The following is a 27,825-nucleotide window of genomic DNA, read 5'->3' as shown; positions in this document are numbered from 1 at the left end:
CCGCGTGTCCGCGCCTCTGTGCGGGGCGCGGCGGGGCCGTTACCGGGCGGGCGGTTGGGCCGCGGGGGGCGATGCGGGGGGCGATGCGGGGGGCGCTGGGGCTGGCGCTGGCGCTGGGGCTGGCGGCCGCGCTGGGCTGGCTGCCGGGCGAGGGCGGCGGGGCGCTGGGGGCGCGGCCGGCGGTGCCGCGGCTGGCGGCGGCGGACGGAGCCCCGCAGGTAGGTGCGGAGCCCCGGACCACCCCCCGCCCCCGGCTCCGCCGGCCCCTGACGCTCCTCTCCCGCGGGCAGCGCGCCCGGACCTACATCATCCCCATCGAGGGGACCCCCCGCACCGTGCGCCTGCGGCAGCAGTAAGTGGGGCGCAGCAGGCGGGCAGCGCGTCCCCCAGCCCCTCTGCAGGGCTGCGCAGGGTCGCGGCCGGGGACCGGGGCGGGCCACTGCCTCGTGCGGTGGCCACCACGTGTGGCCACGGTGCTGACTGCAAGGGTGTCACCTCTGTTTTGTATGTAGAGTGTTTTTGGCAGAGGATTTCCGGATCTATACCGATGGCCGAGGGGGGCTTGCGAAATCCGAACTGGCACGTATCGAGGTAATAGTCACGCCCTGTGTGCTGTACCCAACATCTCTGAGAACGGAGCAGCCGTGGAAGTGCTCCAGGAGGAACGTGCAGAGGGTGAGAGTCCCCTCTGCAGCAGTGCTCTGCACAGCCCCGCTCTCCCCCAACATGGTGCCTGCAGGAACTTTCTCAAGGCACCAAACCCATTCCCTGGGACCACAGATCACCAAGCCAGTGGTGTCGAAACATCGACGTGGTTGGTGCTGCGTGGTTGGAGGAAGGTGGGCAGCAGCCAGCCAGCAGTTCTGCCGAGGGGCAGGGGTGTGGGCTCAGCCTCCAGCTGACGCAGTGGTGCAAGCAATCCCACATCCCACAGTGGAGCCTGTCCTGCAGCGTGGGGGCTCGGGCTGTCTGGGGGGCCATGGCTGCTGCCAGGCGAATGGCCGCGTCACCCAGCCAGCACAGTGTTTGGGAGGACAGCCACGCTGAGGGCACGCATCGGCTCGCACCCCACCACAGCGAGGGCTGACACGGGCGTAACGGGTTCCCGAGGACGGTAGGGAGCTGAGGAAAGGACAAAGACCAACCGGGGGTCAGTGCAGGTGTCGGTTCCCCGAGGAGGCTGCAGGGCTGTGCTTCTCCCCACACGCGTTGTGTGCCCTGTCCTCTATGGGGACCGCAGTGCAGGCGGTAGCAAGGTCTGGTGCCTTGCACGCTGCAGTGCTCCCCAGGTCTCTGGGGAGAAGGCACCGAGCTGTTGATATGGCTTTACTCCTTCCAGCGCGACTGCTTCTACGAAGGCTACGTCGAGGGTTTCCCTGTTTCGCTCGTGGCACTTAGCACCTGCTCCGGCCTGAGGTAAGGCGGTTGCTTTTGTGTGGGGGACAGGCACCAGTGTGAACGCCGGGCGGTGTTGGTGTCGTCCCAAGGTGGCAGAGGAGCCGTTCCTGCCGCTCCATGCTTTTGCTTTCCAGCGGGGTCCTGCAGCTCGCGAATGCCAGCTATGGGATCAAGCCGCTGGAGGCTGTAGCTGGGTATCAGCATCTCGTGTACCCAATGTGGAACGAAAACATAGAGACTCGGCTGTTTGTAGAAAACAGCTCTCTTGCCCGGACTGGGGAGGTGTCACCGAAGCCGGAGGATGCAATAGCAGTGAGTACACCTCCCGGCCGGGTGGTCTTCGGTGGGATGGTAGCTGTAGACCTGGGAAATGTGTAGCCAAAGGATACCTCAGTTTGTGCAATAGTGTGTTGTTTCTGAGTTGATTTGCTACAGCAGATGCTAAAGGGCTTCGTAACTCGTCTGTGCTAAGGATGAGGTCTCTGCCTGTGACGGGTGGGAGCTGCGAGGGTGGTCCAAGGCTGGGCGAGCAGGATGGGGATTTCTCGGCAGCGGTTATCGTGCAAGAGTCGACCGTGCCTGCTTATTAACAGGGCGGAAGAGAGCCAGGCAAGCGGGGAGGGCATGTTCCTTCGCTGGAACTTACCCGTTGGGCCAAAGCCACCAGCAGCGTGCAGTGCGGGAGGGCAGTGGTCCCGGCAGGCAGCTGGTGTGTGGTACTGGTGGGCGGCTGGGTTGCAGAGCTGTTGTGAATAGGAAGGAGTCAGTGCTTGCCTCTGCTCTCTGTTGTAAGTTGCTTTTTTTTCCATTGGTCTGTGGCCTTGCCAAAATGTCTGTTGTTGTAAATATGGCTGGAATCTGTGGCTGAGGATGTTGTGTTGTAGACGATGTAAGGACTGTTTTCCTGGGAGTCTGGGGCTGTTTGTCCTACAGCTCCAAATGGCCATGAAGTGCAGTAACTGGCCGTGGACCCAGACGCCTCCTTTGCAGAGCTGCTGCGAACTGCAGAAGCTTTGCACCAATGTGTGCATGGGGTGTTTTTGTTGTTTAGTTTGTTTTTTTGGTTTTCCTAAAGAGTAAGCAAGCTGTCCGTAGATCCCCTCGGTATCTGGAAATGCACGCAGTTTTGGACAAGTCTCTGGTAAGTCTCTGCATCCTCTCTGCTGTAAATTGTTGCCTCTAGAAAAAACTTCTGCATGCAGCAAGTCTGTAGCTACACAAGAATGTCGAGGGCAATTTGTGTGGGGCTTGAGAGTCTCCACGCAATGGGGACAAACTCCTTTGGGCACGGACAAGAATATGTTGTGGCAGGGACCACAGCCAGCGCTCTTGGAGAGTTTGCCGCACATGGTGCCCTGCCGTGCTCTTGTGTTTGTTGCGTTTCAGTATGACTATATGGGAGCAGACAAGGATGCTGTGACAGCCAAGATAGTGCAGCTTTTCAGCTATGTGAACAGCGTAAGTTGCTTTTGGTCGCATCCTGAACGTGCACGGAAATGTGTGGTAGCGGTATGGATAAGGCCTCGTAGCTAAAGCAGGCGGGAGGCTGCGGAGCAGCAGGGCTCTGTGGACCAGCCGTGGTGTCTGTCTGCCTCCAGATGTTTGCTCGCCTCAATCTGACAATAGTACTGTCTTCTCTGGAGTTTTGGACGGAAAAGAACAAAATCCCAACCACGGGAGATGCCGAGGAGTTGCTGCAGAGATTTTTGGAGTGGAAAAACGTGCATCGTGTGTTGCGGCTGCAGGACATAACGTTCCTATTTGTGTAAGATGAGGATGGCTGTGTTAGCGTGGAAACGACAGGAAGAGGAAGGTGCCAGTATACCGTGTGTCAGGCTGAATCTGGTCTGTTCCCCAGTTACAGGGAGCAGTCCCGTTACACGGGGGCATCTTCTGCGAGGAAGCTGTGTCTCAGAAACCATGCTGGCGGCGTTGCCTTGGTACGGTACCACTGAGCTGTCTGTCTGTCCCCATAACCTCCCATGCCTGTAGGTAAGGTGATGAGCGGTGCCTCAGGATCTAAGCCCTGTGCACAGCCCGAGGCCAAGGAGCCGCCAGGTGGGAGCAGAGCCCTGCGAGCGAGGCAGCAGGGGTGCTGGGGGGCGCAGACTGGGTGCCCCCCGGGCTGTCGGTGCAGGAGCCCTCATGCCCGCCAGAGCCCCGGGGGAAGGTGCTTGGGTATGGCAGCGACGGCGGGCTGAGGCCGGTCCTTGTCCCCCCTGCAGTACCGGAGGGCTATGACACTGGAGGCGTTTGCAGTCCTTGTGGCACGGCTGCTGGGGCTCAGCCTGGGGATGGCGTACGACGATCCCGGGAGCTGTCACTGCGCAGCGGCCGCCTGCATAATGCAGGCCAGCTCGGTGTAAGGCTCCCCCGCCACCTCGGTGCACGGGTGGGTTTTGGTGTGATGGCACAAGTGGGACACGCTCCCGCCGGGTGTGCGCGGTGCCGGTCTGTGCGATGCGGCCCGCGAGGGGCAGAGCAGGGGACGTGTCCAGGAGCCTGCAGGGGCGGAGGGGGCAGACAGCGGGCAGCTCCTGGGGGCAACCGCAGCGGAGGGCAGCTGCCCCACGTTATCGACGTCTTCTGCGGGCGGGAAGGGTCACACAGCCCCAGACGCAGACCGTGGTAATGGCAGCCCTGTCCTCTTACTTTGCAGACACTCGGCTGGCGTGAAAGCCTTCAGCAGCTGCAGCGTAAGAGACTTTCAGCGTTTTCTCGCCACTGGGGAAGGGCAGTGTCTGCTGAACAGGCCAGCTATGGATGCAGCGTATAAAGCTCCTGTGTGTGGCAACAAAGTGGTGGAGCTGGGAGAGGCTTGTGACTGCGGTACAGCAGAGGTTAGTTGTGGAGCCTTGGTACAGCGGGAAAGAGCCAAGCTATGTGTCCCGGTGGGAACAATCCCAAGAGAAGTGTGAATTGCTCCTGTACCCTCCAGACCTCTGTGAGGGCAGAGAGGGCCTGAGGCTTTATGAAGCCCTAAAGCCATGCAGACGCTTGGCTGTGGTTGCCACTGTGTCTGAAGCGGCCATCACAGAGGGCTGTTGTGTGGTGTTGGTAACGGATGGATGGGAGGGAGTTTGTAAGCGGTTGTAGCTGTAAAGAGGGGCTGCCCCAGCCCAGGGACACAGCCTGAAATGTGCTGGGAGGATTACCCTAGGGACCTGCCAAGGTGTCCAGCTGCGGATACCACTTGGGAAGCGGTTTTGGACACAAAAGTGGCACGTGGTGATGTTGTGGGGAGAAACTCTGTGACTGCAGCCTGCTAAAAAGGCAGGGGTGCTGTAGTGGTCGTGGTTTGCTGGCAGGGCGTAGGCAGAGGTGGAGGCAGCAGGGAAGGTCTGGTAGAGGAGCAGTACTCCTGTTGCAGAGAACTGGTGAGCAGCAGATGAACTCCTCTGTCTTGCTAGAAGCCCCCCGGTTTTGTGCCATGCACACACATCCGCAAACAATCTCTGTCCCCGCAAATGCTGCCAGCCCAGGCAATGGCTCCCCCACGGCCTCAGGCATGTGAGGACAGAAAATGTGGACTTGCCGTGGGAGCATGGATGGCTGGTGGCAGCCAGCGTGGCAGGGGGCTCTGCCTGGGGACCCTGGGCACCACTGCCCACTGGAGAGCCTGGGAGATGGCTGCCTTGGATGACAGGGGCTGCCGGAGGGAAAGACCAAACTCTCCGGCTTGTTCCCTTGTCATCCTTGGGAGAAGCGGAACCTTGCCTGACTGTCCCTGCCGGTCACCTCCAGGAATGTCAGCGTGACCCGTGCTGCACCGTTGGCTGCAAGATGAGGAGAGGCGTGCAGTGCCTGTCGGGACCGTGCTGCCAGAAATGCCAGGTAAGCTGTGTGGCGGGAGCGGGCACGCTGCGTTCCCTAGGGATAGCTCCTGTGCCGACATCACCCACTGACATGCCTAACGTGAAGCAGGAATGTAATGGGACCCATGGGGGAAAACGGGGACCGTGCGTCCAGCCGACGGTACTGGCTAGTGCGCTGATGTGGAGGGTCAGCAAGCGTCGGAAAGTGAAGTGAGCGCTGTGAAGTGCTGGTGCCTGTGTCCCAGGAAGGTATTTTTAGGGTGCAGGTACTGTGCCTGCTCCCAGAGTAGCGAGGTGAAGGAGATGCCAACTTTATAGCTACATGCGAGGCTTGTAGCGGCATCCCCCCATTTGGCCTTCCCAGCTGGGCAGCGCAGGCTGCATGGGGCCGGGTGACTCCTGTCAGTGGTGGCATGTCTGCCCTCCCGCCAAGGGCGAGCTGCAGGCTGCAGGGGAGGGCAGCGGGGCGCAGGAGCGAGCCGGGGCCGCAGGAGCTGGAGCAAAGGCAGGGCGAGCAGAAATAGGCACGCCAGAGTCGTGCCCTTTTGGGCTGTATGGGTGCCAACGGTCTTGTGGTGTGCAGGCGTTCGGAGGGGGCTGCAGCTGGAGCTGGGGCTCCAAAGTACCGGCAGCTTTGGTCTTGCAAATGTACAGAGAGGAAAGAGTGCAGTGTGGTCAGGAGCCAGAGGAGCTGAGACTTCTCTTTCTCGGGGAGAGCCACTGTGGTGTCTGGAAGGTATTTACTCTACATGTTGTGCAGATCAGGCCAGCCGGTGTTAGCATGGGAGAAGCTTTGGGGGTCCTTTTGTTTGTGTCGCTGGTTGATGCAGTTGTTGAAAATGGCAGATAGAGCGGTTGGTCTGAAATCTCTCCCTTATGGGCCTCGACTCCAGGCAGCTGGCAGCCGCGTGGTGGACGCAGAGGGTGCTGGTTGGCAGCAGGCTCAATAGGAGCCAGCAGCGTGCCTGAAGTGGTCAGGCAGTTCGATGAGATGATCGGTGTAGGTCTCTTCCAACTGGAAAATATTCTCTCCTCTCTCCCTCTCCTCTTCCTCTCCCTCTCCTCTTCCTCTCCCTCTCCTCTTCCTCTCCTCTCCTCATTCTGTTGTAATCTGTTCTATTGAAGTTCTATTCTATTGAAATTCTATTCTAATCTAATCTATTTTCTTTCCTCTAGTTTGTGAAAAGAGGCACATTATGTAGAAGCAGCTCCGAGGATGAGTGTGAGTTGAAGGAGTATTGCAACGGCACCTCTGGGGAGTGCACACCCGACCTCTGGGTCATGGATGGGCATCCCTGCAGCAGGAACACCGCCTTCTGCTACCGGGGAGTCTGCCAGACAGCCGACAAGCAGTGTCAGAAGGTCTTCGGCCGAGGTAAGGGTGACAGATTGCAGGAGTGGGGCTGGCTGTTGTGCGGGAAATGCAAAGACCTGGATCGGAAGCATTGGAGTGGGAAACCCTGGCAGCCCAGCCCGTGTGTGCGAGCAAAAAGGGACAGGAGGCGTGGAGGAAAAGGAGGAAGCATGTCGGGCATCTGTCCATCGGTGTGCTGCTGCGGCGCGGGGTACTCTGGGGGTGTTTGTAAGGGACTGAGTCCATGTAGCTGGAGTGGAGGTGTCAGTGGGAGAAGAGATCTTGTGGAAGTTGATCCAAGCTGGGTGAAAGAGCAAGCGGCCGAGGGGCTGGTGGAAAAGCCCGTGAGAGCACCATGGGACGGGTGTCCAGGGACGAGGGCGGGCAGCTGGCCTGGCTGTGACTGGAGTAACTGAAGTTGGGGTGGCACAGCGCATCTGCCAGGAGACATGGGGCCGCTTTGGCGGCGTGCTGTGGGGTACAATGCGCTCGTGAGTGTCCTGGGCACCTGGAGAAATGGCTCGCGATGAGCGTCTGCCTCATGACCGCGGGGCCAGATGTGAACGTGATATGTTGCAGCACTGATGCTGTTCCAGGGAGGCTGGCAATGAAGGAGCAGTGTGTAGCTGGAAGTGGCGGTGGGAGCGCTGCCATGCAGGATGGGGCTGGCTAGCTGTGAGCGCTGTCCTTTCCAGCCAGGTGGATGGTCTCGTCCTCTGGGACGCGACTCCCAGAAATGTCCCAGAAGGTCTTGTGGCTGTCCCGGGGGGAGCCTGGCGTGGAGCCGATGGGCACGCAGGGGTGTGGAAGGGAGGCAGCCGGAGCATCCCACCGCGGCAGGCTGTAGGGAGCACGAGAGCAAGCAGGCTGGCTCTGGGCTTCTGCACGGCCATGGCTCCGAATGCCTGTGAGCATGCAGGCGGCCCCGGGCATCACCGAGTAGTGGGTGTAGCCTGTGGCCTAAGTGGCGATGCCCAACCCCGAGGTGGAAAGAGGCTGTTGGACGGACCACGAGTGTTGTTACGTGTTTGCAGGTGCCAAGAACGGGCCCTTGGCCTGCTACGAAGAAATTAACAGCCAAAGGGACAGAATGGGACACTGCGGCTCCGATCGCCGCGGTTATCAGCGTTGTGCGTGGAAGTAAGTGCTGTAGCAAGGGTGCCGGGGTGCTCTGGCCGCAGCGTGGTCTGCCACGGAGCAGGGAGCTCGGCCCCACGGTGGGGGAAGAGGCAGAGCGCAGACGGGCTCCCTGGGCTCAGCCGCCCGGCAGCGGAGAGAAGCGTGCTGTCCCGGGGCTGGGCGGGCAGGGGCACTGGACGTGCCCGTGCAGAGCTGGTGAGCACACTGGCTGGGGGTGCGGGGATGCGGAAAGGGCCCGTGGTGGACGTAAGCGTGCCGTGTCCGTGTGCTGGGAATCAGGCGTTCGGGGTCCGTTCTCCAAGCACTCGCTCAGTGTGGGCAACAGAGCTGAAATGGAAGGATGAAGGTGGCTGTTGTCAAGTCCTTTGCTCGTGATGCTTTTGCAGGGATCTCCGATGTGGGAAGCTCGTGTGTGAATATCCGGGCTCCAAGCCCTTTACCAAGGAGAAGGTTGCGGTGATTTATGCGCGGGTGCAGAACACGCTGTGTGTAACGTTAGACTACATGAAGCCTCCCATGGAGAGGGACCCCATGCTGGTGAACGATGGCACCGTCTGTGATGACCACAAGGTAAGTGATCCCCTGATGTGTAGCAGCAACCCTGGGAGAAGAAGGACTCGTAGAAAGTATTGCTGCGGTAGCGGCGTTGGGGCCCCGAGGGCAGCGGCTTTTCTGTTGGCTCCATCCCAAAGGAGTTGGGATGGATGTATGGGTGGTGCGAACACCTTCAGATGAGGTCCAGCATGAAGCCTGATGCTCCCTTGTGAGTTCCCGAAAGATCTGCAGCTCTCCTGAGTTGGAGCTGGGTGCGTAACCACCCGGCTGGCTGACCCAGGGTTGCCTGTGTGCTTGTGCTGTAGATCTGCCTGAACCAGCAGTGTGTGCCTGCTGCTGTCCTGAACTATAAATGTGAGATGAAGACAAAGTGCCACAATCACGGTGTAAGTCACGGTGCTGCGCGTTGTTGTTTGTGGTTTGTTCAACTCTCTGGAGACGTGGCTCACAAAAGCGGCATCTTGGGTCGTATTTGTGGGGAGGAGCAGCCGAGGGATGCTTGGCGGTGGAAGTGCCAGAGCATCTCTGGAGGCTGCGTGCGTAGCACCTCCAGCAGAACTCCCTCGTGGAGCCAAGTGGCTCCTCTTTGTAAATCAGCCAAATGAAAGGGTCTGAGCCTGCCGGGAGGCTGGAAGAAGCGATAAGGACAGGGAGAAGGCAGTGCCCCGGGAGGTGACAGCCAGCATTGACAGAGGCAAAGGGCCGGCCGTCTGAGCCCCGGGCAAGCTGTGCGCAGGGAGGCTTTGCCTGGCGTGAGGTGCCCTGACATCTGTCCCCAGTGTCTGGCAAGTGAGGACGTGTGGGCGTGATCCTCTGCAGCTGGCTATTAATCCTGTCTCTCCCTGTCTGTCACACAGGTCTGCAATAACCAAGGGAGCTGCCATTGCCATCCCGGCTGGAAACCACCGACTTGCCAGGAGAAAGCAAGGGCGATGGGCGGGAGCGGCAGCAGCCCGTCCGGAGATGGTGAGTGGCGAGGGCAGCGGCTGCTTGGGGTGACAGTTCTCATGGGAAGAGATGGTTCTGGGGCTGGGGTGATGGATTCCCGTTCTGGCAGTGGCTTGCCAGAGCAGGGCCATGTAGGCAAGTGTCTGGGTCCTGTGGTGTGTCCCAGGATGGGCTCAAGGAGGTGGTTCTGTTTCCTGTGCCTAGATGAAGCAGATGTTGAGAGCGAGGGTTTGCCGAAGCTGTGGCTGCTTCTGACCTTCTGCCTCTTTGTGCCTGTCGCCATCGGGCTCGTCCTCATGGCGCTAAGGAGAAGCGGCCCAAGGCGCTGCCTCGCCACGGAGGAGCTGGATGAAGACAAGTGAGTTTGTTCTCTGCACCAAAGGGTGTGTAGGTAACACAGTGGTGGCCGTAGGCAGCAGGAAAGCTGGAGCCCAGGCAAGGACTGTCACTGCGCAGCATGCCCGAGGCGGGAAGAGGAAGCGGGAGCGACAGACAACAAAGGGACGAGGCGGTGGTGCTGCCATGGGGCCGACGGCGATGCTGGGAGGAGGGTTTTTGCTCCTTGCAGCTCTAGGCAGCTCTGCGACCGACAGGAGCTGCCTTCCTGGTCCCACTCTAGGTTGGAAGACAAGGACTGTGTGGATGAGGAAAGGAGTGTGTCGGATGTGTAGCGACGCAGCAGGGAAGGACGTTGAAATGTAAGTCATTGCCCAAGTGGCTGATTGTTTTTTTGTGCTGGGCTTGTGTGGGGATGGCGGTGGAGCTGGCAGTGGAAATAGGGGAGAGGGAGCCATTGTGTGTGCCTTGACGTTGGCAGGGAAGCGGCCTTAGTGGGAGCATTGGTCTGGGGGTCAGGGCACCCAGGCAGTGTGGTTGTTGGGGTCACGGGTGGGCGGCAACAGGGTTTCTGCAGCACATCAGCTCCTGGGTGCCTGCAGATGTGGCCGGTCGAAGCCACGGGAGTCAGAGCGGGTGGTCAGGAGGCGGCAGTTGGCCGAATGTCCCGGGCACGTGTCAGCGGACAGCAGCCTGGGTGGTGGCGAGTTAGTGTGAGCTCTGAGCGGTGAAGCTTGAGGTGCTTACTGGGAGAAGGTGTGTGAGTGTAATAGGAAAGCGGGGTGGAAGAGAGTGGCCTGGGATAGTGGAGTTAGTTGGAAGGGACCTGCAATGGTTGTTTAGTGCAACTGCTGTAGTTGTTGCAGCTTGTGGGACAAGTCGGCGTAACGGCTGGCGGCATGACGCGCCGGCGTGCAGGTGCCGGGACGTGTCCCAGCAGTGCCATGTAGAGGCCAGCGGTAGTTGGCCGAGGGTGTGCGAGAGTTGGGTGCTGTGGCCAGGGTCAGTCTCGGGAAGGGTATTCCCCAGGGCTCGCTATTGGGGCCAGTTCTGTTTAATATCTTTATCAATGATCTGGACGAGGGGATCGAGTGCACCCTCGGTAAGTTTGCAGATGACACCAAGTTGGGCGGGAGTGTTGATCTGCTTGAGGGTAGAAAGGCTCTACAGAGGGATCTGGACAGGCTGGATCGATGGGCCCAGGCCAATTGTATGAGGTTCAACAAGGCTCAGTGCTGGGTCCTGCACTTGGGTCACAACAACCCCATGCAACGCTACAGGCTTGGGGAAGAGTGGCTGGAAAGCTGCCCTTCGGAAAAGGACCTGGGGGTGTTGGTCAACAGCCGGCTGAATATGAGCCAGCAGCGTGCCCAGGTGGCCAAGAAGGCCAACAGCATCCTGGCTTGTATCAGAAATAGTGTGGCCAGCAGGACTAGGGCAGTGATCGTCCCCCTGTACTCAGCACTGGTGAGGCTGCACCTTGAATACTGCATTCAGTTTTGGGCCCCTCACTACAAGAAAGACACTGAGGTGCTGGAGTGGGTCCAAAGAAGGGCAACGAAGCTGGTGAAGGGTCTGGAGAACAAGTGTTACGAGGAGCGGCTGAGGGAACTGGGGTTGTTTAGCCTGGAGAAAAGGAGGCTCAGGGGAGACCTTATTGCTCTCTACAGCTACCTGGAAGGAGGTTGTAGCGAGGTGGGGGTCGGTCTCTTTTCCCAAGTGAGCAGTGATAGGACGAGAGGAAACAGCCTCAAGTTGCACCAGGGGAAGTTTAGATTGGATATTAGGAAAAATTTCTTCACCGAAAGGGTTGTCATGCGTTGGAACAGGCTGCCCAGGGAAGCGGTGGAGTCACCATCCCTGGAGGTATTTAAAAGCAGACCTTGGGATGGAGGTGGCTGGAGGTGGGTGCTGCCCAGAAGTAAGTGATGCCTCCGTGGTGTTTCCTCTCTGGCAGCGTCTGACAGTGGGTGTCGGAGCGCAGTCCATGGAGAGCATGCACGGAGGACGCTGCAGTGTGGCACAGTGGAGGAGATGCCTGCAGCCCCAGGCTTGGGAGCGAAGTGGCCCGCAGCCTGTGTAGTGGTCACTGTAAGCGTGTGTAGTGTCTGTTGTGGTGTTTGTTGTTCAATAAAAGGTGTCTGCGATCTCTGAGGAGTTGTGTGATCCCTGAGCAGCACCGTGTGCCAGAACTGTGCCTGGACCGGGAGGCCCCTAAGTGAGTGGAGGAGCTGCGGCTGTGTGCTGTGATGGGGTGGGCAAGGGCTGCTCCTGCGTGGGACACAGCCAGGAGATGTGGCCAGCACTGACCGGCATGTGCCCAGTGTGATGCCAGTGATTGTGCCTGTGGGCCAGGACACCACTAACCTCCACCTCTGCCCCAGCGAGGGCGCATCCGTGTTTCCTGCAGTGCCCTCAGACCTGCACCCCACAGAGATGCCCATCTTGCTGTCCGTGCCCCCCCCCAGCCCTTCCCTTCCCACGCACCCGTGGCCTCTCCAGCCCTGGCCCCCGGCACAGGAAGCGTTCTGCGCAGGCAGCACTCACAGTGCTGACTTTCCCCCAGAAGACCACTGTTTTGGCAGGCCCCGCTCAGAGCATCCTGCCGAGCCCCCCTCGGACGGGGGGGACCCGCCGGGCTGCCTCAGTGACCCTCAGCCGCGGGGACCCTGCCCTGCCAGGCGCCGGGCTGGGGCGGCTCTCGGCGGCACCGGGGGGCTCACGCCATCGTGGCGGACGCACAGGAAGAGCGCGGGGCGGATGCGCGGTCCCCGCCGTGGCTGCAGGCTCCTTCCCGCTGGCGTGGGGCCGGCAGGAGGGTGGGCTGGGGCGGTGGTGGCGGAGGAAGCCTGACTCATCAGAGCAGGCGTCGTGCCAGGAAATCCCCCGGAGCCAGGCAGCCCCCTCCCCACTTTGGCTGCAGCCCACATCCCCTGGACAGGCAAACCGTGGCACTCACCCTCCCACTTGCGTGGGCTCGGGGTGCCCTGTCCAGCACCGGCACTTTCTGGCACACAAAACCCCTCCAGCCTTTCCACGAGAAAGACCTGCACAGTTGTGCCCCCACCTCAGGGCCCCTTGGTCCCCAAGGCGCAGAGAGCAAACAGCACCAGCACAGCATCACTGCAGCCCTGCGCTTTCCCGTGCTGCAGTGGCAGCAGCACTCGCTGCAGGGAGGGGAGCGATCTGCCAGGGGGACAAGAGCAGCACCGCACTGAAACGCGGGGAAACGGCAGCCTCTGCCGTGAGGTCCCTTTCAGCCTCGGTTCATTTGTCTCCGGCCAGATGGTGGCACGAGCCTCGCCAGCATTAACCACCCAACAGGCAGGGAGTTTTGCTCCTGTGCATCGCAATTAGGTCAGAAGCCTGCAGTCCCTCGTTGCAAGGTGGTCTAATTACCCTCCGTGCATCGCCGTCCACTCTGCCTCCCTGGGAGCGGGTGCATGCAGCTGCGGGGAGAGCACGGCCGGTGTTCCGGTGTGCGCACGCTACCAGCACGCCATTCACTGCTGCCAATTAAAACTGTCATTACGGTCTTGCACTTTGTTTGGCACTGGGAATTTAATGACAATGTCAGCTCACGTTCAGCCATTAGTTCACTGGAAATGTAAATAAACCCTTAAGTGACACGAAACGCAGATTAGGGAGTTTCACTCCCTGCCACGCAGCACTTACTTCTGCAGCAGCTGCTTTGGATGTGGCTCCCATTAATGTATTTTGGCTGTGCTGGGCATATTGTTAGCGCACACATCAGCAGCACCTCATGCGAGCACGGGGCTGAGGATACGGTGCGTGCCTCGTACATCACTCCTGCGGGGACAAAGGTCCCTGGGTCCCTGGCACCTGGGGGTGTCACACACAGCCTGACAGGAGCTGCGGGCAGCTCCCACAGCCACCAACACACGTCTGCCCTGCCAGGCTGTACCTGGTGCCTGTGGTGGCTGCAGGTCCGTGCTGCGGTGTGGGGTCCCTGCTGCACTCATGGTGTGCCCGGGCTCTGCAGCCTCCAGCAAGATGTGGACGGTCCCCAATTCTTGCACGGTTCCTGCAGACCAAGCACAGCACACAGGACGTGAGTTTGGCACTGCCAGGATCCTGGGGAAACCCAGCTGCGGAGTCAGCGTCCCTGAGCTGCCGCCAGCCTGAAGTACCCCGGGCTGCTTCGATGCAGCCTCCCATGGGAGCCTGGAGCATCCCTGCAGCTCTGAGGGGAGGTCCCGGGGGGAGACAGCTCACAGCCCCTGCCCGCGGCAAGGGAGCTTCCCTGAGCCTTCCCCATAGGTGGATGCCCACGGGGATGGAGAGCAATGTTTGCTCCACGACAACGCCTTATCGGCAACCTTTAACCGTGTTTGCTCGGACCCTCCGGCCATTGGGCGGATGGGCCCTGGCTCCCCCCGGGACAAGGTACGCTCCTGCGGCCAGGGCACACGGTGCTGGCTCAGCACATACCGGGAGCGGGGCAGCCGGTGCGTCTCCGCTGAGCCAGAGCACGTCCCAACCCTGCGGCCAGTGCCCGGTGATGGAGGCCGGTGACAGCACGGAGGAGACCCCACTGCCTCTGGCACTGACAAGGTTTCAGCTCTCCGAGGACTACGGCTTCCTTCTTCCCGATCCTCTGGTAGGAGATGGCTGTGCCACTGCGTCTGCATGCTACAGGAGACAGAGAACAGAAAAATAGAGGGGTTGGTGAGCAGCTTTCTGGTTGGGTTTCAATTTAATGCTACTCTATAACAGTTTATAAAAAACAATGAGGAAGGCACAGGCTATTTCGGCTTAGATAGTTTCATAGGACAAACCCCTCGCTTTAAAAATTATTAAACTGGCTGCAGCAAGCGGCACAGGGGAGAGGAGAAGGAGCTTTGCAATTCACACATTGGCCTTGGCTTTACAGGATTTCAGGGAGTATGAGGAGAGCAGTCAGACTGCAGATCTCCCATGCTGAAAGCAGTGCCATTTATCACTGGGCTCACTTTGCAGTGGGAGCGCTCAGGGACAGGCAGATACTTGTTTATCATCCATTAATTCATGATCATGCAGGCTGGTATTACAAGAGGGGGAACCAGACACAAACCATTAGCCACGAAGTGCAAGGCTGGATGGATGCTGGGACCCCGGGCCGGCGGCATCCGCTCCCCTCCCTTCCCCGCAGGCGTGAGCGCAGCCCTGACAGAGCCGCAGGAAAACCTTTGCAAACATGATGGAGCGGGACGGCAAAGGGTGCCCAGGCCCCCCCAGCCGGGCAATGTCTGGCACGGCCCTCCCTGGGGCTGCCCAGCCCCGGCGGCCAAGTCACAGCCCCGCTCCGGGCCCCCCCGCGCACCCCCCGCCTGCCACCGCTCCCCCGATGCCCTTTTCTCCCTGGATCCAACGGCTTTTCTGCGTTACAGCCAGAGCAGGGACTGGAGCAGGAGAGTTTGGGTGTTGTCTCTCAGCCAGCCTCGACTCTGAAGAGTTTACCCAGGGCTAGGCTTATCTCTGAGCCCTCTGTTCCCTCCTGCTCCTGTCCCAGCACCCCCCGTACCCCAGCACGGGATTACCCTCCCCACCCCGGGACGGACAGGCTCCATCCACCTTTGCAGCGACTCCCTGAGACTCACGCCAGTCCCCAGAGCTGCGCTGGTGCAGGACCTCTTTGGCCGTCCCGTGGCCGGCATAAGACCCCAACCCATGGGTGCGCTGGGGACGTGCTCCCCTCTGCCCCCCAAAAGCCTGGTGTCCAGGGGCCGGGGCAGCCAGCCCAGCTCTCTCAACCGACCCGTCAATTCTAACCCCGTGACTTCTTCCCAGGCTTGGCACTGGTGGTGCCACGTTTGCTGCGACCTGTCCCCCCTCAGCTGCCACCTGCCCACATCGGGATGCTCTGGGTCCCGTTTCTCACAATCTCTCGCTGTTTTGCAAAGGACGACAGCGGCAGCATGTCCCCCTGGCCCAGCACAGCCAGACTGTGCATTAACAGCCCTCCCTCTTGCCTCTCTCTACCAAGACAGAGCTGCCAGCACCCTACGGTCCCTGGATGGAGATTGCCCACAACCTGCCTCAGCTGATCGCGAGCCATCGGCTCCGCTCACAAGTTCACCAGGTACCCGTGTTATCTTTCCTGGCTCTGGAGCTCTCTCAAACCTTGGTCTGACAGAGCACTGCCTGCAAAACGCATGGAAAAGCAAACCAACAGCAAAGCCGTGTCCTCAGCAAGGACTCACGCAGACAGGACTAATACCATGCAAAAGCAAAGCCTTAACGTCGGCACAGAAATAACTCCTACGGCAGATCCTAGGGTGCACCGGCCAGCTGAGGCAGCGAGGGCTGGAGCATGGCGAGCAGCGTGCGGTGGCAGGGGAAACCCTCTAGATGTCACGAGAGCTGCGGCTCGTCCCGGCCATGCTCCCCGCCGAGGAGCCCAGGCGCTCTGTGAGCCCCCCAGCCCGGCCGGACCCCTCCGGCACGCGGGGATCGGCTGCTCTCATGTCCATCCCAGCATGAGGGAGAGGGATGCCTTTTTGAGTAAAATCCCAGTTTACTGTCCATGCTCGCAAACCAGCAACAGCGAATCAGCAGCAAATCGTGCAGGGGTGGGAAAGAACGGAGACTTGCGGGGAGAGGGGAAGGGCAGGGAGAGGCACTAGGAGGGTCTCTCCCTGGCTGGCGGGGCAGCCCCCCACTGCGGGGGGCCCTTGGCATCGCCTGCCGTGCCCCTTGCTTCCAAGGGTCTCCCTGGCAGATGCCGCAGCTGAGTGCCCGGCACCTCCGAGGGCGCGAGGAGCTGCACTTGGCACATCTGGTGCTCAGCTTCATCACGATGGGCTACCTCTGGCAGGAGGGCGAGGAGGGCACCGTGAAGGTAAAAGCAACGTGGAGCAGGTTCACCTGCTCCTTGGGATCTGGGGGCTGATGCCGCTTCCCTGGGACTCATCCCATGGGAGCAAAGCCTCTTTCCTGAGGCTGCAGCAGGAGCATGACCCCTCCTGCCTGCTTGGGTGCTTGTGCACCTTTCACCAGCCTGACAGTGTCCCCATCTTCTCCTGTGCTTTGTGCCCTTCAGGTCCTGCCCCGAAATCTCGCTGTCCCCTTCTGGGAAGTCTCACAGGCCCTCGGCCTCCCCCCCATCCTCAGCCACGCAGACTTTGTGTTGGCCAACTGGAGGAGGAAGAACCCCAACGGGTAAACGGGCAAACGCGGGCGGACTGAGCACGGCTCTTCCTGCGGTCAGGGCAACGGTGATGAATGAGCCTGAGCAGCTCCCGTCCAGCACAACAGGGACAAATGGTTCCCAAACCGCTCCTGTTCTGCCAAAACCCACTGAAAACCCACCATCACTGGGGGCCTGTCTCACGGGGAACCGGGTGCCTCTGGGAGCATCCCCCCAGGGGACGGTGCTTCCCACGGGCCAGCGAGCTCATTTGCCTCCCACAGAGCACAGTCCGTTGCTGAAACAATTTATAACGTCTCTCTTTCTCTCTCCTTTTCTTGTGCATTTGTTGGCAATAACCGAAATGCCTTCAGGCCTCTGGAAATTGAGTAAGTATTTAAGATGCTTATTTATTTTCTAACAGTATTAGTTTTGTTTGAATTGGCTTAGCACTCCAACGCTGCAGGGCTCTGCTGAGGTTGAACCTATCTCTTGATATATGAGCACAACAAAAACAGCTCAGTCTTTGGCACGCAAATGCCACTGCAACAACAGCAAAGTGCTGTGACTGTGGCTGAACCGTGGGCTGCTCTAGTCCACGCAGAGCCTGGCTGCCACGGGCCAGACTTTTAGTCCAGTGAGTGCACGGGGAGGGTTGCGGATCCCTCAAAACCAGAGCAGCCCCTCTCCCCTTTTGCTCTGTGCCAGCTCATCTCTGCCCGGGGTGCAGATAAGAGGCTCTGCAGCCGGGAGGGTTTTGCTCCAAGGGCTCAGCAGGTCCTGGGGTATGCGGGGAAATCCCGAGCAAGCTCCCTCCTAACCCCCGCGCGCTCGGCCGCCCCGCCGGTCACCCCTGCAGGAACCTGGACACCATCATCTCGCTGCCCGGGGGAGAGAGCCTGCGAGGCTTCATCCTCGTCACCCTCCTGGTTGAGAAGGCGGCTGTGCCTGGGATTAAGGTAGGGTACCGCCGTGCCCTGTAGCTCTTTGCTCGCCCGGAAAGCACCCGCAGGCATGCACCCATGAGGTGTACCCGTCCCCTGCACGCTTGCTCGCAGGCTGGGGGAAGGGGCAGAGCTGCCGTGGGTGGCAGCGGGTATCCAGAGCTGCTGTACACAGACATCCCAGCCTCCTCAACACTTCGTCCTCTCCTCTCCCTCCCTCTCCCTCTCCTCTCCCCTCCTCTCCTCTCCTCTCGCAGGCAATCGTTCAGGCCATTCGTGCCATCCTGCAGCTCGATGAGGAGACCCTGCACAAAGCCCTGCAGGAGCTGGCAGAGGCCATCAGGGACATGAGCAAGGCTTTGAAACGGATGCACGGTAACAGCAGCCTTCAGCTGGGGGGCAGCTCATGTCCTCACATCGCAGTGCACGCTTTAGGTCATGGGATGCATTAGCGTAAATGTGCTCACGCTTGGCCCATAAAGCATCTCTGGAGGGATGGTGCGGGAGGAGGCGGGAGCAATTCAGGGAAAGCTCAGTGCTCCCAGGATGGTGCATGGGAGTGTTTGAGCACTCAAACGGGCCTGGGGTAAAAGTGTAGGGTGTTTTCGGGCTGAGCAACTCTGAGCACCAATGCTGTGCTGCGCACAGCGGTGCCCCAAGGAGCCCAGCCGGGGGAAGCCCACCACGGGGAGGGGGCACCAGCACCATGCAACATGCCGGCCCCTCCTGCCGGGTCCTTCTCGGAGCACAGATTCGGGTCGCCTTGGCTGCAGCGGAGGGGGGAGCACTGCCACACGGGAAACGCCGATGCAGAGGGAACTAATTGCCTTTTGCCCGCAGTAACATCTATGATCTGATTTCCTCCTAGACTATGTGGATCCAGCAGTATTTTATGCTGTGATCCGGATCTTTCTTTCCGGGTAAGTGCAGCGCATTTCCCTCCAAAGCCACCATGTCAGCAGCTCGTGGGGCCAGTGGGACCAGGGGATGCGCTGGGAAGGGGCAGCCCAGACAGGGCACGGGGCCCCCCGGGGCAGGGGAGGAATCAGCGGTGTGTCCGGCAGCGGTGATCCCGAGGGCAATGTGGTCCTGTCCTTCTCAAGGGAGGGAGTTCCCAGGCGCTTGATCTGCCTGCACAGAGCCGGAGCCGCTGGGCAAGGACCACGGCAGAGGGCTGGGGTCTGCCTCCCCACCCGCTTCTCTCCATCCCGCACTTCAGCTTAGCCCCGGCACTGTCTCTGCGCCGCAACAGCCGTAATTGTGCAGAAATGAATCATTCCTGCTCTTGGCCCGAACACTTTTGACAGGAGAAGACTAATTTCTCTTTACTTGCACACTGTACACACAAAGCTACAAAGCCGGGTGGGGTCTCTTCCCCCTGTGTGTTAAGGAAACATCTATAACAAGCCTCTTGCTGTTGCTCCATCACAATTCCATTGATTAAAAAAACCAGTCCCCCCCAAACACTGAAAAAAGTCCGTTGGGCAAGGCAGAAACATGGCCATGAGAGCCCAGTGCTGAAGGTTTGCTATCCCTCATCTTCCCTGCGGGGCTGCGAGCATCCCCAACTGCTCCGCTCCCGGGCTTCTCAGGGGGTTTCTATTTTTATTTCTCTTCAGCATATCTCAGCATTCCTAAGTCAAAAGGCTCCATGCATCCTGATTAGGTTTCTCGCATTTTTTATCCAAGCTGACCTTGTCTTGATGGTCATCAGCCTGGAAAAACATGCCTTTTAAATTCCCTTCTGCTTATAAGAACTTCCCACTAGTAAAGGTTACTATAAATACATCCCTGGGAGAGCTAAAAATATTATGGTATTTGATAATGAATCTATTTTCTCTGCAGTTTGTACAAAATCTGCTCCAGCAGTCAAACAGCCTTAGCAGCCAGCACCAAAAGCTCCATGAAATGGTGCATTCTTCAGAAGGTCAAGAGATATTTTTGTGCCAGGCACATCATCTCTCTGAAATTATAACTCCTCTTTCCGTTTGTGAGCAAGCATTTATCCATTTTTGCACAACAGGCGCATAAAGCCGGATGACGGGCTGTGAGTTAATGGTGTACGGGGGGGAGGCACCGGCACTGCCCGGTTCCTGGGCTTGCCGAGGACGAGCAGCTTTATGAGAGGGAGGAAATCACATTACAGGCTTGTTCTCCGCTGAAATAAATAAAGGCAGGCTGTCCTGCGCTGTCTCTAAAGACATCCTCTCAAGAGTAACAAGAACAGAGAAAAATCCAAAGTACAAACTTCAAGGGCTCAGAAGAGCATTTGGGCGACTCTATCATCTGCCACAGAGGCAACCCGGCTTCTCCTAGCAGCCACCGGGATTCCAAAGAATTAATGTTAAGTGCCACTATTGCCCAGACAAGTGCCCCCTCCCCTCTTGCACACCCAAAGCACCTCTGCACGTGCAAACCACCACGCGGCACCGGCCCGAGCCAGGACCCGAGTCAGAGATGGAGGTGCAGTCAGGCGGAGGCAGCTTGTCCTGGGACCATGCCATGGGGTGCTCACCAGTGCGCGGCACTCCCATAGAATGATCCCTAGCTCCTAGGCAAAGGATAACTAAGGATTTCCCCCTACACTCATGACCTTGTCATGTGCCTCGACACGACACAGTGTTTATTTTCCAAGTTTATCTCGCGTTTGAGGACAGCTGACAAGGCTGAGCGAGGAGGAGGAGATCCATGGGCCGGGTCAGGAAGGTTTCACTCAATCTTGCCAGCCCAGGGTCCCTTCTTGCAGCCCCTCCCCGTTATCAGCTGCCCCACGGCTGCTCCCTGCCTGACTGCCGTGTCTTCCCGCTCAGCTGGAAAGATAACCCCGCCATGCCGGATGGGTTGATATACGAAGGCGTATCTGACGAGCCCATGGCGTACTCGGGAGGGAGCGCGGCACAGAGCACCATCCTTCATGCTTTTGATGAACTCCTGGGGATTCGCCACAGCGAGGAGAGCAGTAAGTCACACACTTTTCCTTTTTCCTAAGCAAATAAGGGGTGGGGGAAGAACCAAGCCAGAGCGATTCCCACGGCTGTGCCCAGCTCTGCCAGTCGGCAGGACACGCGCCCATCTCGCCCTCACAAAACCCTGGCAGAGCCTGGCTGGGATGAGGCTCTGCCCAGTTCATTAGGGCGGAAGTCTATAAATGAGGCTCTGGCAGGCACTTCCTCACCACTGTGAATTCCCAGATGGACAGACTTCGCTTTTTGCGTGTCAACTTTTTACGGAGGTTATATATGGGTACAGAGATGAGGGAGCAGAGCACGCCAGCGTCCTGCCAGTAATTTAGCTCATCCATTCACATAGCTTCACATTAGTCCGGCCCACAACTGAATATATTTATCAGAAATTAGCAAAGCCACTCTAACAGCAAAAAAAACCCCAAACAACCCGAAACCAAAAGGCTGAGAGCAAGGGCTGAAAGCTGCCTTTTAGGGTTAAGATGAACCCTAATGGAGCACTGACCTAATATGGGTTTTCTTTCTCAAGTAATTGGAGGCACCGAGACAGAACAGCGGAGGGCAGGAGGCTGCGCAGGCTGTCAGGTACCACCCAGCGCAGTGGTCCCTGCAGACCGCGCCAGCACCAGTGCTCCAGTCCGGCTGCTCTCCGAGAGCGTCAGGGTGCTTTAACCCACTCGCCCACATCTTATTTCTTCCTTTGCTGGTGTCTTGCAGCCGCCTTCCTGCACAGGATGAGGGACTACATGCCCCCGCCCCACAGAGCCTTTGTGGAGGAGATCCACCGTGCCCCCTCCCTGAAGCAGCACGTGCTCTCCTCCGGAGACGCACGGCTCTGCGCGGCTTTCAACCAGTGCATCTCGGCGCTGGCAGACTTCAGGTCCTACCACATCACCATCGTCACCAAGTACATCACCGTTGCGGCGGCCAAAGCCAAGGCCAGGCGGGCAGAGCCAGGCGACAGGGCTGGCCCTTCCGCTGGGAAGCCCCCGTCTGCACTGGAGGCCAAAGGGACCGGCGGGTCCCACATCTTCAGCTTCCTGAAGAGCGTCAGGGACACCACCAGGGAAGGGATGATAAGTGCCTGACTTGCCCTGAGGGTTTGCAAGGCAACGCTCAAAGCGGGTGCAGGAGGCCAAGCGGCTCCGGTGTGTGTCTGCAGCGCGCGAGCCAAAATCCGACCGCGGCGACCTTCACCAAAAACCTCCTCTGGCAGCATCCTTCCGTCTTGCACACGTCTGGGACATGAGGAACGCGCTCTGGGTTGTCGAGGGAGGAGAGCACTGCTGCTGATAACCCCTCAAAGGCACGCAGTGAGCGCAGCATCCTTCCACGGCACCGGGATGGACACAGCATCCTTCCGTGGCACTATGATGGGCACAGCATCCTTCCACGGCACTATGATGGGCACAGCATCCTTCCACGGCACTATGATGGGCACAGCATCCTTCCACAACAGCGGGATCGGCACAGCACCCTTTCACAGCAGCGGGAAGAGCCATGTCCATCCACGCCCTGCTTGCTGCGCCCCACCGGGCTCGCCCCCCCCCGGCACCCCGGGGTCGGGGCTGCCGCTCCGCTGCGGGGGCTGCAGGCGCGGCGGGAGGCGGCTGGGGTCACACGGACTAATAAAGCAGCGATCCCCAAACCCCGCCGCGCTGCCGGGCCCTGTGTCCGTCGCGAAGCCGCGTCCCCGGCCGGCCCATCGCGACATCCCAGCGCTTCTCCATCGCGAGGTGGCGACAGAAACCTGCTTTTGGCTCCGCCGCAGACGGGCTCCCTCGCAGCAGAGGAACGAGGGGGGAGCAGGTAAAACAAAACACTAGCCGGGATTTGGGAGGGCTGCGGTGAGTGCTGGGGGCTGCGGGGTGCAGCGGGTCGCAAGACGGGGCTTCCCGCTGCGACCCACGGCCTTTGGCACCCAGGCACGGCTCCTCTCCCCCCACACCAACCAGCCCTGTCATGTTAACACCCGGACACGATGCATTTCTGATGTGCCCAGGGCTGTCGGGCCCCTGTGGGTCCCAAACCACCAAGGCAGTCTCACGTCAGCAATTCTCATCAAACCTTTCAGCCTGATCCCAATACTTGGGCTGGGAACGACAAGCAGTCCGGTCTAAAAGTCGGACTCTTGATTGCCCAGCATTTCACAATTACTTGTTTCTGTACAAGACAGTTTTGTCTGCTGAAATGCCTGCTTCCAGTTTGAATAGCAGGCAGAGATCTTACATCTGCAGCAGGACCACAGTTACAGGGGAAGTCTGCTGACAAACACCAACTGTCCAGTCATGGGAATGATGCTGAAGTCACTGAAACCCAGCTGAGAGGGGAAAGTGGACGAGAGAAGTGAGCAGAGCATGTGGGAAAAGCGCGGGGTGTCAAGGAGGCTGGTGTTCACTTGGAGATGCTGCATTAAGGCATAAGGTTTTACTCTCCATTGCCAGCTTCATTGCAGCTCCTGATTTATCAAGGGCTCAGGACGTCACAGGGGCAAAGCTGCAACATTTGGGCACACACAGGCTTCACCTTCTTAAGTCTCAATGAGCAATACCATGCTGTGGCAGGGGACACGGGGACATATGGTTTCCTTGAGAGGCCAGCAAGGGAAAAACACCCCAGACAAACCCATGGTCCTCGCCAGGTATCTGCAGCAGACCAACACCCAGCCTGACACCCGGTTCAGCCCAGGACCTAAAATACAGGCTCCTACGGTACAGACACCGCAGCAGATGAAGCAAGACCAGCGAACAACCCTGCAGCTCGGCCCAGCTGCCAGGGCTCCTGCCTGCTCCCCCGTGCATCGCTCCCTGGCCCGAGGCTGTAGGACTGGGCTCGCCTCACCCCACCGTGCTGGGGAGGGATGGGTAGATCTCTGCGCCAAGAGCAGTGCTAAAGCTTTTTTCGTAATGCCAGGTGCCCAAGATGCCCTTTTACAGCGAGAGAGCACCCCCAAATTCCTTGGAATCGGCGTCTTTAGGGAAATCAGGCCATATGCCTCTGTGTTTTGCCTGCCCAGGTTTTGCTGGCACGGCCACCAGAGACAGGTTTCACACCCAATCAGTGTCTCGGTGCAAAAATAGCTCTGGCAGTGCCACTTCTCCTGCACCATCAGAAGAGAGTCAAGGTCCTTTGAAATGAGGCTCCATTCCCATAAGGGCAACAAAAAGCTCAGCACACAGCAGCTTGAATTATTAAAGCTCCTTGCTAAATTTTATTTTGTGTCCTCTTTTGAAAGGCAGTCTTAAAACTGGGGCTTAGGAGAAGATATCTTCAGTAAACAACCTATGGGAACATGTCAGCACCTTTAAATCTTTGCCTGGCAGCCCTCATTCCACTCAGTCTTCGTTTCTGAATAGCTGCTGCATATTTTATGTAGGAAATATTTCATTCTGATGATTGTCTTGGTCTATTACATTTCAGACCATTTCAGGAAAACAGCAAACTTAGAGGGGGAAAAAAATCCCTCCAGCTAAATGACAAATACAATCAGGAGTCGCAGGGAGCTGCTGCAGGCTGGCACTGCAGGGGAGACGCGTGGGCTCCATGCGCGCTGTGAAGTGCCCGGACCCACGCTGGTCAGCAGTGATGCTGGCGCCAGGAAGGGACAAAGGGTCCCCGGGGGGATTTTGTTCCTGCTGCAAACCCTCGCGAAGCCCCACGGCCCTTCCCCGCACGTGCTGCCCCTGCCCCGGACCGGCAGAATCACAGCAACGCTCCAACTCAGGAGGAAGGAGGGCGGATTCATGCTGCTTTGGAAGAGAAAAGGGAAGCTGGGAAACCAGAGGAGAGATGCTGGAGGGCTCTGGAGAGCCAAGGGCGTACCCCGCACTGGTGGGCACGCTCACCTTCAACACACTACTTTTGGGGGATGAGGAAGGTGCCTAAAAAGCTGCACAGAAACAAAGTCAGACCGTGGCGTTTCCAGGTCGGCAAACTACATAGCAAGGGCTCACCACATCTGAGTTCACTTTACCAAATGCTTTGTGAGCAACACATCCAGTGACAGCACACGCATTAATCAGATTCAGCTCCTTTAAAGTCAGATCCAGGGAGGATCCTGCCACACTCACAGCACCCAGACAGTGATGCACAGTGATGCACAGACCCTTCCTGTCTTCTCTCTTGGCAGGCTGGGACAGCTGCTTCACGAGAGCTTTGATTTCTCTCTGTTTCCAAACCACTGCTGTCTAATATTGATCACAAGATGCAGACATTTAAGGTCTCAGGTGCATTACAACTGGAAGCGGATTGCACTTAAATAATTTACTCCTGTGCCTAAAAATGCCACAATATCTTTGAGAATAACACGGTGCTTGGCACTCATTTTGCATGCCGCCATCAGGAACCACACTGCGATGCACTGCCCGCAGCCAGGCAGAAAGACGGGTCTGCGGACCCGAGGTCCCGCTCTGCCCTGAAAAGTTCGTTTCAGCAGGCGCTGGGGGAGCCTGGGACGTGCGGGATGGCACAGCCCTTCTGCCACCGAGGGTGATACGAAGAGCAAAGAAAATTCAGAAAGAGAGCTGTGCCACAGTCACAGCCCAGACCCCGGCTGGGACAACCAGAGCCCGCGGGACACTCGAGATGCCCTGCACTGCTGCCTGCAATGGGACGGGCAGAGTTAAGCTCATTTCTGCCCAGGCTCCACACGAACAAGGACGGGGTTTTGCACCACCTCCCCGAAGCCATCAGCATCTGCCGGGTCAGCCAGGACAGACGCCTGCCAGGGAGCTGATGCAGAACCAAGAGGGATGTCGCAGCCCTCGGCCACAACCAGAACAGCAGCTACAGACCCAAATTAGCACCTCCCACACAGAAAACTATCTTATCACTGCAAACAGAGGCCCTGCCTCTGCAGCGCTGATGCACACATTTCCATTGCAAATCTGCAGCTCGGGAGCCGCCCGACAGCCCCAGCACGGCACTCCCAGCCCTGTTCTGGGGGTGTCCACCTTCTTGACACCTCATTACCCCCTTTTATTAAGCGGAGATTTTCTCCATGGAGTCTGACCCATGTGGTGGAGAAGGAAGCCGGACGCACACCCGATGGGGCAAGGAGGAGACCCTGCCTGGGCACACCTTCCATGCCACCAAACCTCACGAGAGCCCCAGTAGGCTGCACTCGGCTGCTGATGCATCAACACAAAGACCTGTCCGACAGCCACATCCCTTTCCTCTGCAGCCCAGGCAAGCCAGGGCCTCTCTTGTACCTTATCACAAAATCCCTTTCCTACTCTGCCTGAGAGGACGACGCCTTCCTTTCCTTAAGCCCCGTGTATAGTGCACTAACAGGGTAAAAGGAGGAAAGGTTCCTGGTTGCCCCGCAGCGAGGTCTGTTGGGTGCCCACCACCCCACCTCGGGGCATGCATGGGACACAATCCCTCGCTCCTTCCCCAGCCCCGCCATGTCCCCTGGGTGAGGGGAGTTATCGGCAGCAATTTCTGCAGGATCTTGGGGCTGCCCCCAGACCCGGCTCAACTTCTGCCCTCCCCTCACAGCCAAAATCTTCTGTGGCCCCGGGGAGGGCGGCGCAGGGGACGTTGGTGCACGGGGTGTTTCCCAGCTCTCGGCCGTAGCTCACAGCAGCACCCAAGGAAGGGCCTCTCGCTGCAAGCTCCCCAGCAGCGCCCAGCACCCCACACCGCTCGTCTCTGCCGTTCCGCTCCCCGGCGCGGTCCCCAGCCTGCCCGCACCCGGCTGTCGCTCCCTGTGCCGCGCCCAGCCCGGCGGCCGCCATGCCACCCACACTGCTTGCTCAGACTTTCCGTCCTGCTCCTCGGTTGCTTCAGCCTCTGGTTCCCTCCTCGCCTTGCCCGGGTCTCACCCAGGTCACCTTCCACCACTGTGCAAAAGTTCCTCAGATGCCTCAGGGTGCTCACAGCCACGTCCCCGCGGCCGGGCTGCCAGCCCTGCTCCCCAGGGTGTCTCAGCCCCCGGGCAGACACAGCCAAGCGCTTTGCTGCGACTCCTGCTACCGCTTTTGTCCCCGTGAATATTTGAAATCGAACAAGATTACAAACATTTGGATTCTAGACACTTCCCAACCCCAACCTTATTTATCATACTTGGCTCTGCTCCTGGAACCAGGGCCAGAAGAGGCTCCAAACGATTTAAGTTATTTAACATGCTGTGCATAGATCAATCTCGCTCTCCCCTCTAGCCACAGGTTTCCCTTTGTGGTTTGCTGCACACTTATTATGTCCATCAATATCCAAGTAATTAAAATCCCCCATTATCTGGGTCCTGGCTGCCTTACGAGCTCCTCATAAGCTATAAAGCGTTTCATGATCAACCTTCCTTAAGTGCCTGGGAGGTCTGTAGCACCATCTCAGGATCCCCTGGCTGCTTTTATAACCCTGAAGGTCCCATCTCAACTGCTGCCTGCTCCAGCCCGAAGCATGCCTGCCATTCCTCTCCACGCGTTCCCGTTCTGTGCCAGGATTGCTCATTTTTCCCCATCTTTCTCTATCCGCTGGCAAGCTTATCTCAGAGCACCCCCCCAACTCCTGCTTAGCTCGCAGGGCTGGAGGCGAGTACCGGACCTGCTGCATTCCTGGGAGCACCTGCAGGCTGCCAGGCTCCGGACGGTCACATCCTGAGTTTTGCCCTGCTGCACAACCGCTCACCGTACCCTGGAAAAGCAGCGGGCCCCCAAAGCTGTCACACCTGCGGCCCCAGCTGACCCTGCATCACGGTCAGGGACCGTCCCGGGGATCTTCTGGAGAGACACTGGCCGGGGCGGCCGCTCATGCTGCTCAAACCACCCACAGCCCACCAGCAGGTCTCTGTGGAAGGGGCCACCAACTGTCCCAGCTTGGCATGTTGCTCCGGGCATGGACATTACGGCACGCCGGGCAGGGTGAGCAGCACATGCAGCCCCGACAGCGTACCCGTGGAGACAACACCTCTACAGACAAGTACTTGTCTCCTAGTGGGGCTGTCCTCTCCTGCACGGCTTGGCCACAGGTCTCAAAGCAATTTATTAATAACAATCAAGTTCACTTTGCAATTCCCCCTTGGGAGGGACGGGAGGGCACAGAAAATAATTGCCTTCACCTTCTTTCTGGCACTGCCACGTGCCCGAGACCTGATGTTGCATCGGGTGCATGCCCTGAGCCGCGAATCCCTCTGAACACTCGACCTGGCAAGAGCACAAGAAACGTGGAGGGCTGTATCTCTGCCTGGGGAATTACTCACCTTGGCAGGAGTGACTGCAGTCCAGATATGATTAAAGGACATGAC

At 58.9% G+C, this 27,825-nt stretch overlaps 2 protein-coding genes across 2 annotated transcripts; both read left to right on the top strand.

Moving 5' to 3' along the window:
- The first annotated feature begins 83 nt into the window (after positions 1-83).
- LOC127025239 (disintegrin and metalloproteinase domain-containing protein 32-like) lies at positions 84-11,698 on the top strand. Its single transcript, XM_050910103.1, has 19 exons — positions 84-352; positions 513-675; positions 1,340-1,416; positions 1,533-1,710; positions 2,474-2,539; positions 2,785-2,856; positions 2,997-3,163; positions 3,257-3,338; positions 3,624-3,760; positions 4,058-4,238; positions 5,143-5,232; positions 6,390-6,588; positions 7,602-7,707; positions 8,094-8,277; positions 8,568-8,648; positions 9,120-9,228; positions 9,415-9,568; positions 9,830-9,908; positions 11,504-11,698. Exons 1-18 carry the CDS (start codon positions 84-86, stop codon positions 9,879-9,881), a joined length of 2,367 nt encoding a protein of 788 aa, XP_050766060.1. The 3' UTR covers positions 9,882-9,908; positions 11,504-11,698.
- A 2,370-nt stretch (positions 11,699-14,068) lies between these two features.
- LOC127025238 (indoleamine 2,3-dioxygenase 2-like) lies at positions 14,069-21,670 on the top strand. Its single transcript, XM_050910102.1, has 10 exons — positions 14,069-14,167; positions 15,533-15,628; positions 16,268-16,387; positions 16,589-16,707; positions 17,050-17,064; positions 17,535-17,634; positions 17,877-17,994; positions 18,488-18,539; positions 20,430-20,578; positions 21,300-21,670. The coding sequence occupies exons 1-10, from the start codon at positions 14,069-14,071 to the stop codon at positions 21,668-21,670; spliced, it is 1,239 nt and encodes a 412-aa protein (XP_050766059.1).
- The last annotated feature ends 6,155 nt before the right edge of the window (positions 21,671-27,825 follow it).

Source organism: Gymnogyps californianus, chromosome 23 (assembly GCF_018139145.2).
Source record: "Gymnogyps californianus isolate 813 chromosome 23, ASM1813914v2, whole genome shotgun sequence".
NCBI lineage: Eukaryota > Metazoa > Chordata > Aves > Accipitriformes > Cathartidae > Gymnogyps > Gymnogyps californianus.
Note: the sequence above shows the minus strand (reverse complement) of the source record. Positions and strands in the feature narration are given on the sequence as shown.

What these genes read in the sequence shown, in the direction of transcription:
- LOC127025238 (XM_050910102.1), top strand. Translation starts at nt 14,069, where the DNA reads ATGGAGGCCGGTGACAGCACGGAGGAGACCCCACTGCCTCTGGCACTG. An exon ending in ATCCGGATCTTTCTTTCCGG is followed by an intron (nt 18,540 to 20,429) that starts GTAAGTGCAGCG and finishes CTTCCCGCTCAG; the next exon opens with CTGGAAAGATAACCCCGCCA. An exon ending in TCGCCACAGCGAGGAGAGCA is followed by an intron (nt 20,579 to 21,299) that starts GTAAGTCACACA and finishes GGTGTCTTGCAG; the next exon opens with CCGCCTTCCTGCACAGGATG.
- LOC127025239 (XM_050910103.1), top strand. Translation starts at nt 84, where the DNA reads ATGCGGGGGGCGCTGGGGCTGGCGCTGGCGCTGGGGCTGGCGGCCGCG. An exon ending in AGCACCTGCTCCGGCCTGAG is followed by an intron (nt 1,417 to 1,532) that starts GTAAGGCGGTTG and finishes TTTGCTTTCCAG; the next exon opens with CGGGGTCCTGCAGCTCGCGA. An exon ending in CCGTCTGTGATGACCACAAG is followed by an intron (nt 8,278 to 8,567) that starts GTAAGTGATCCC and finishes CTTGTGCTGTAG; the next exon opens with ATCTGCCTGAACCAGCAGTG.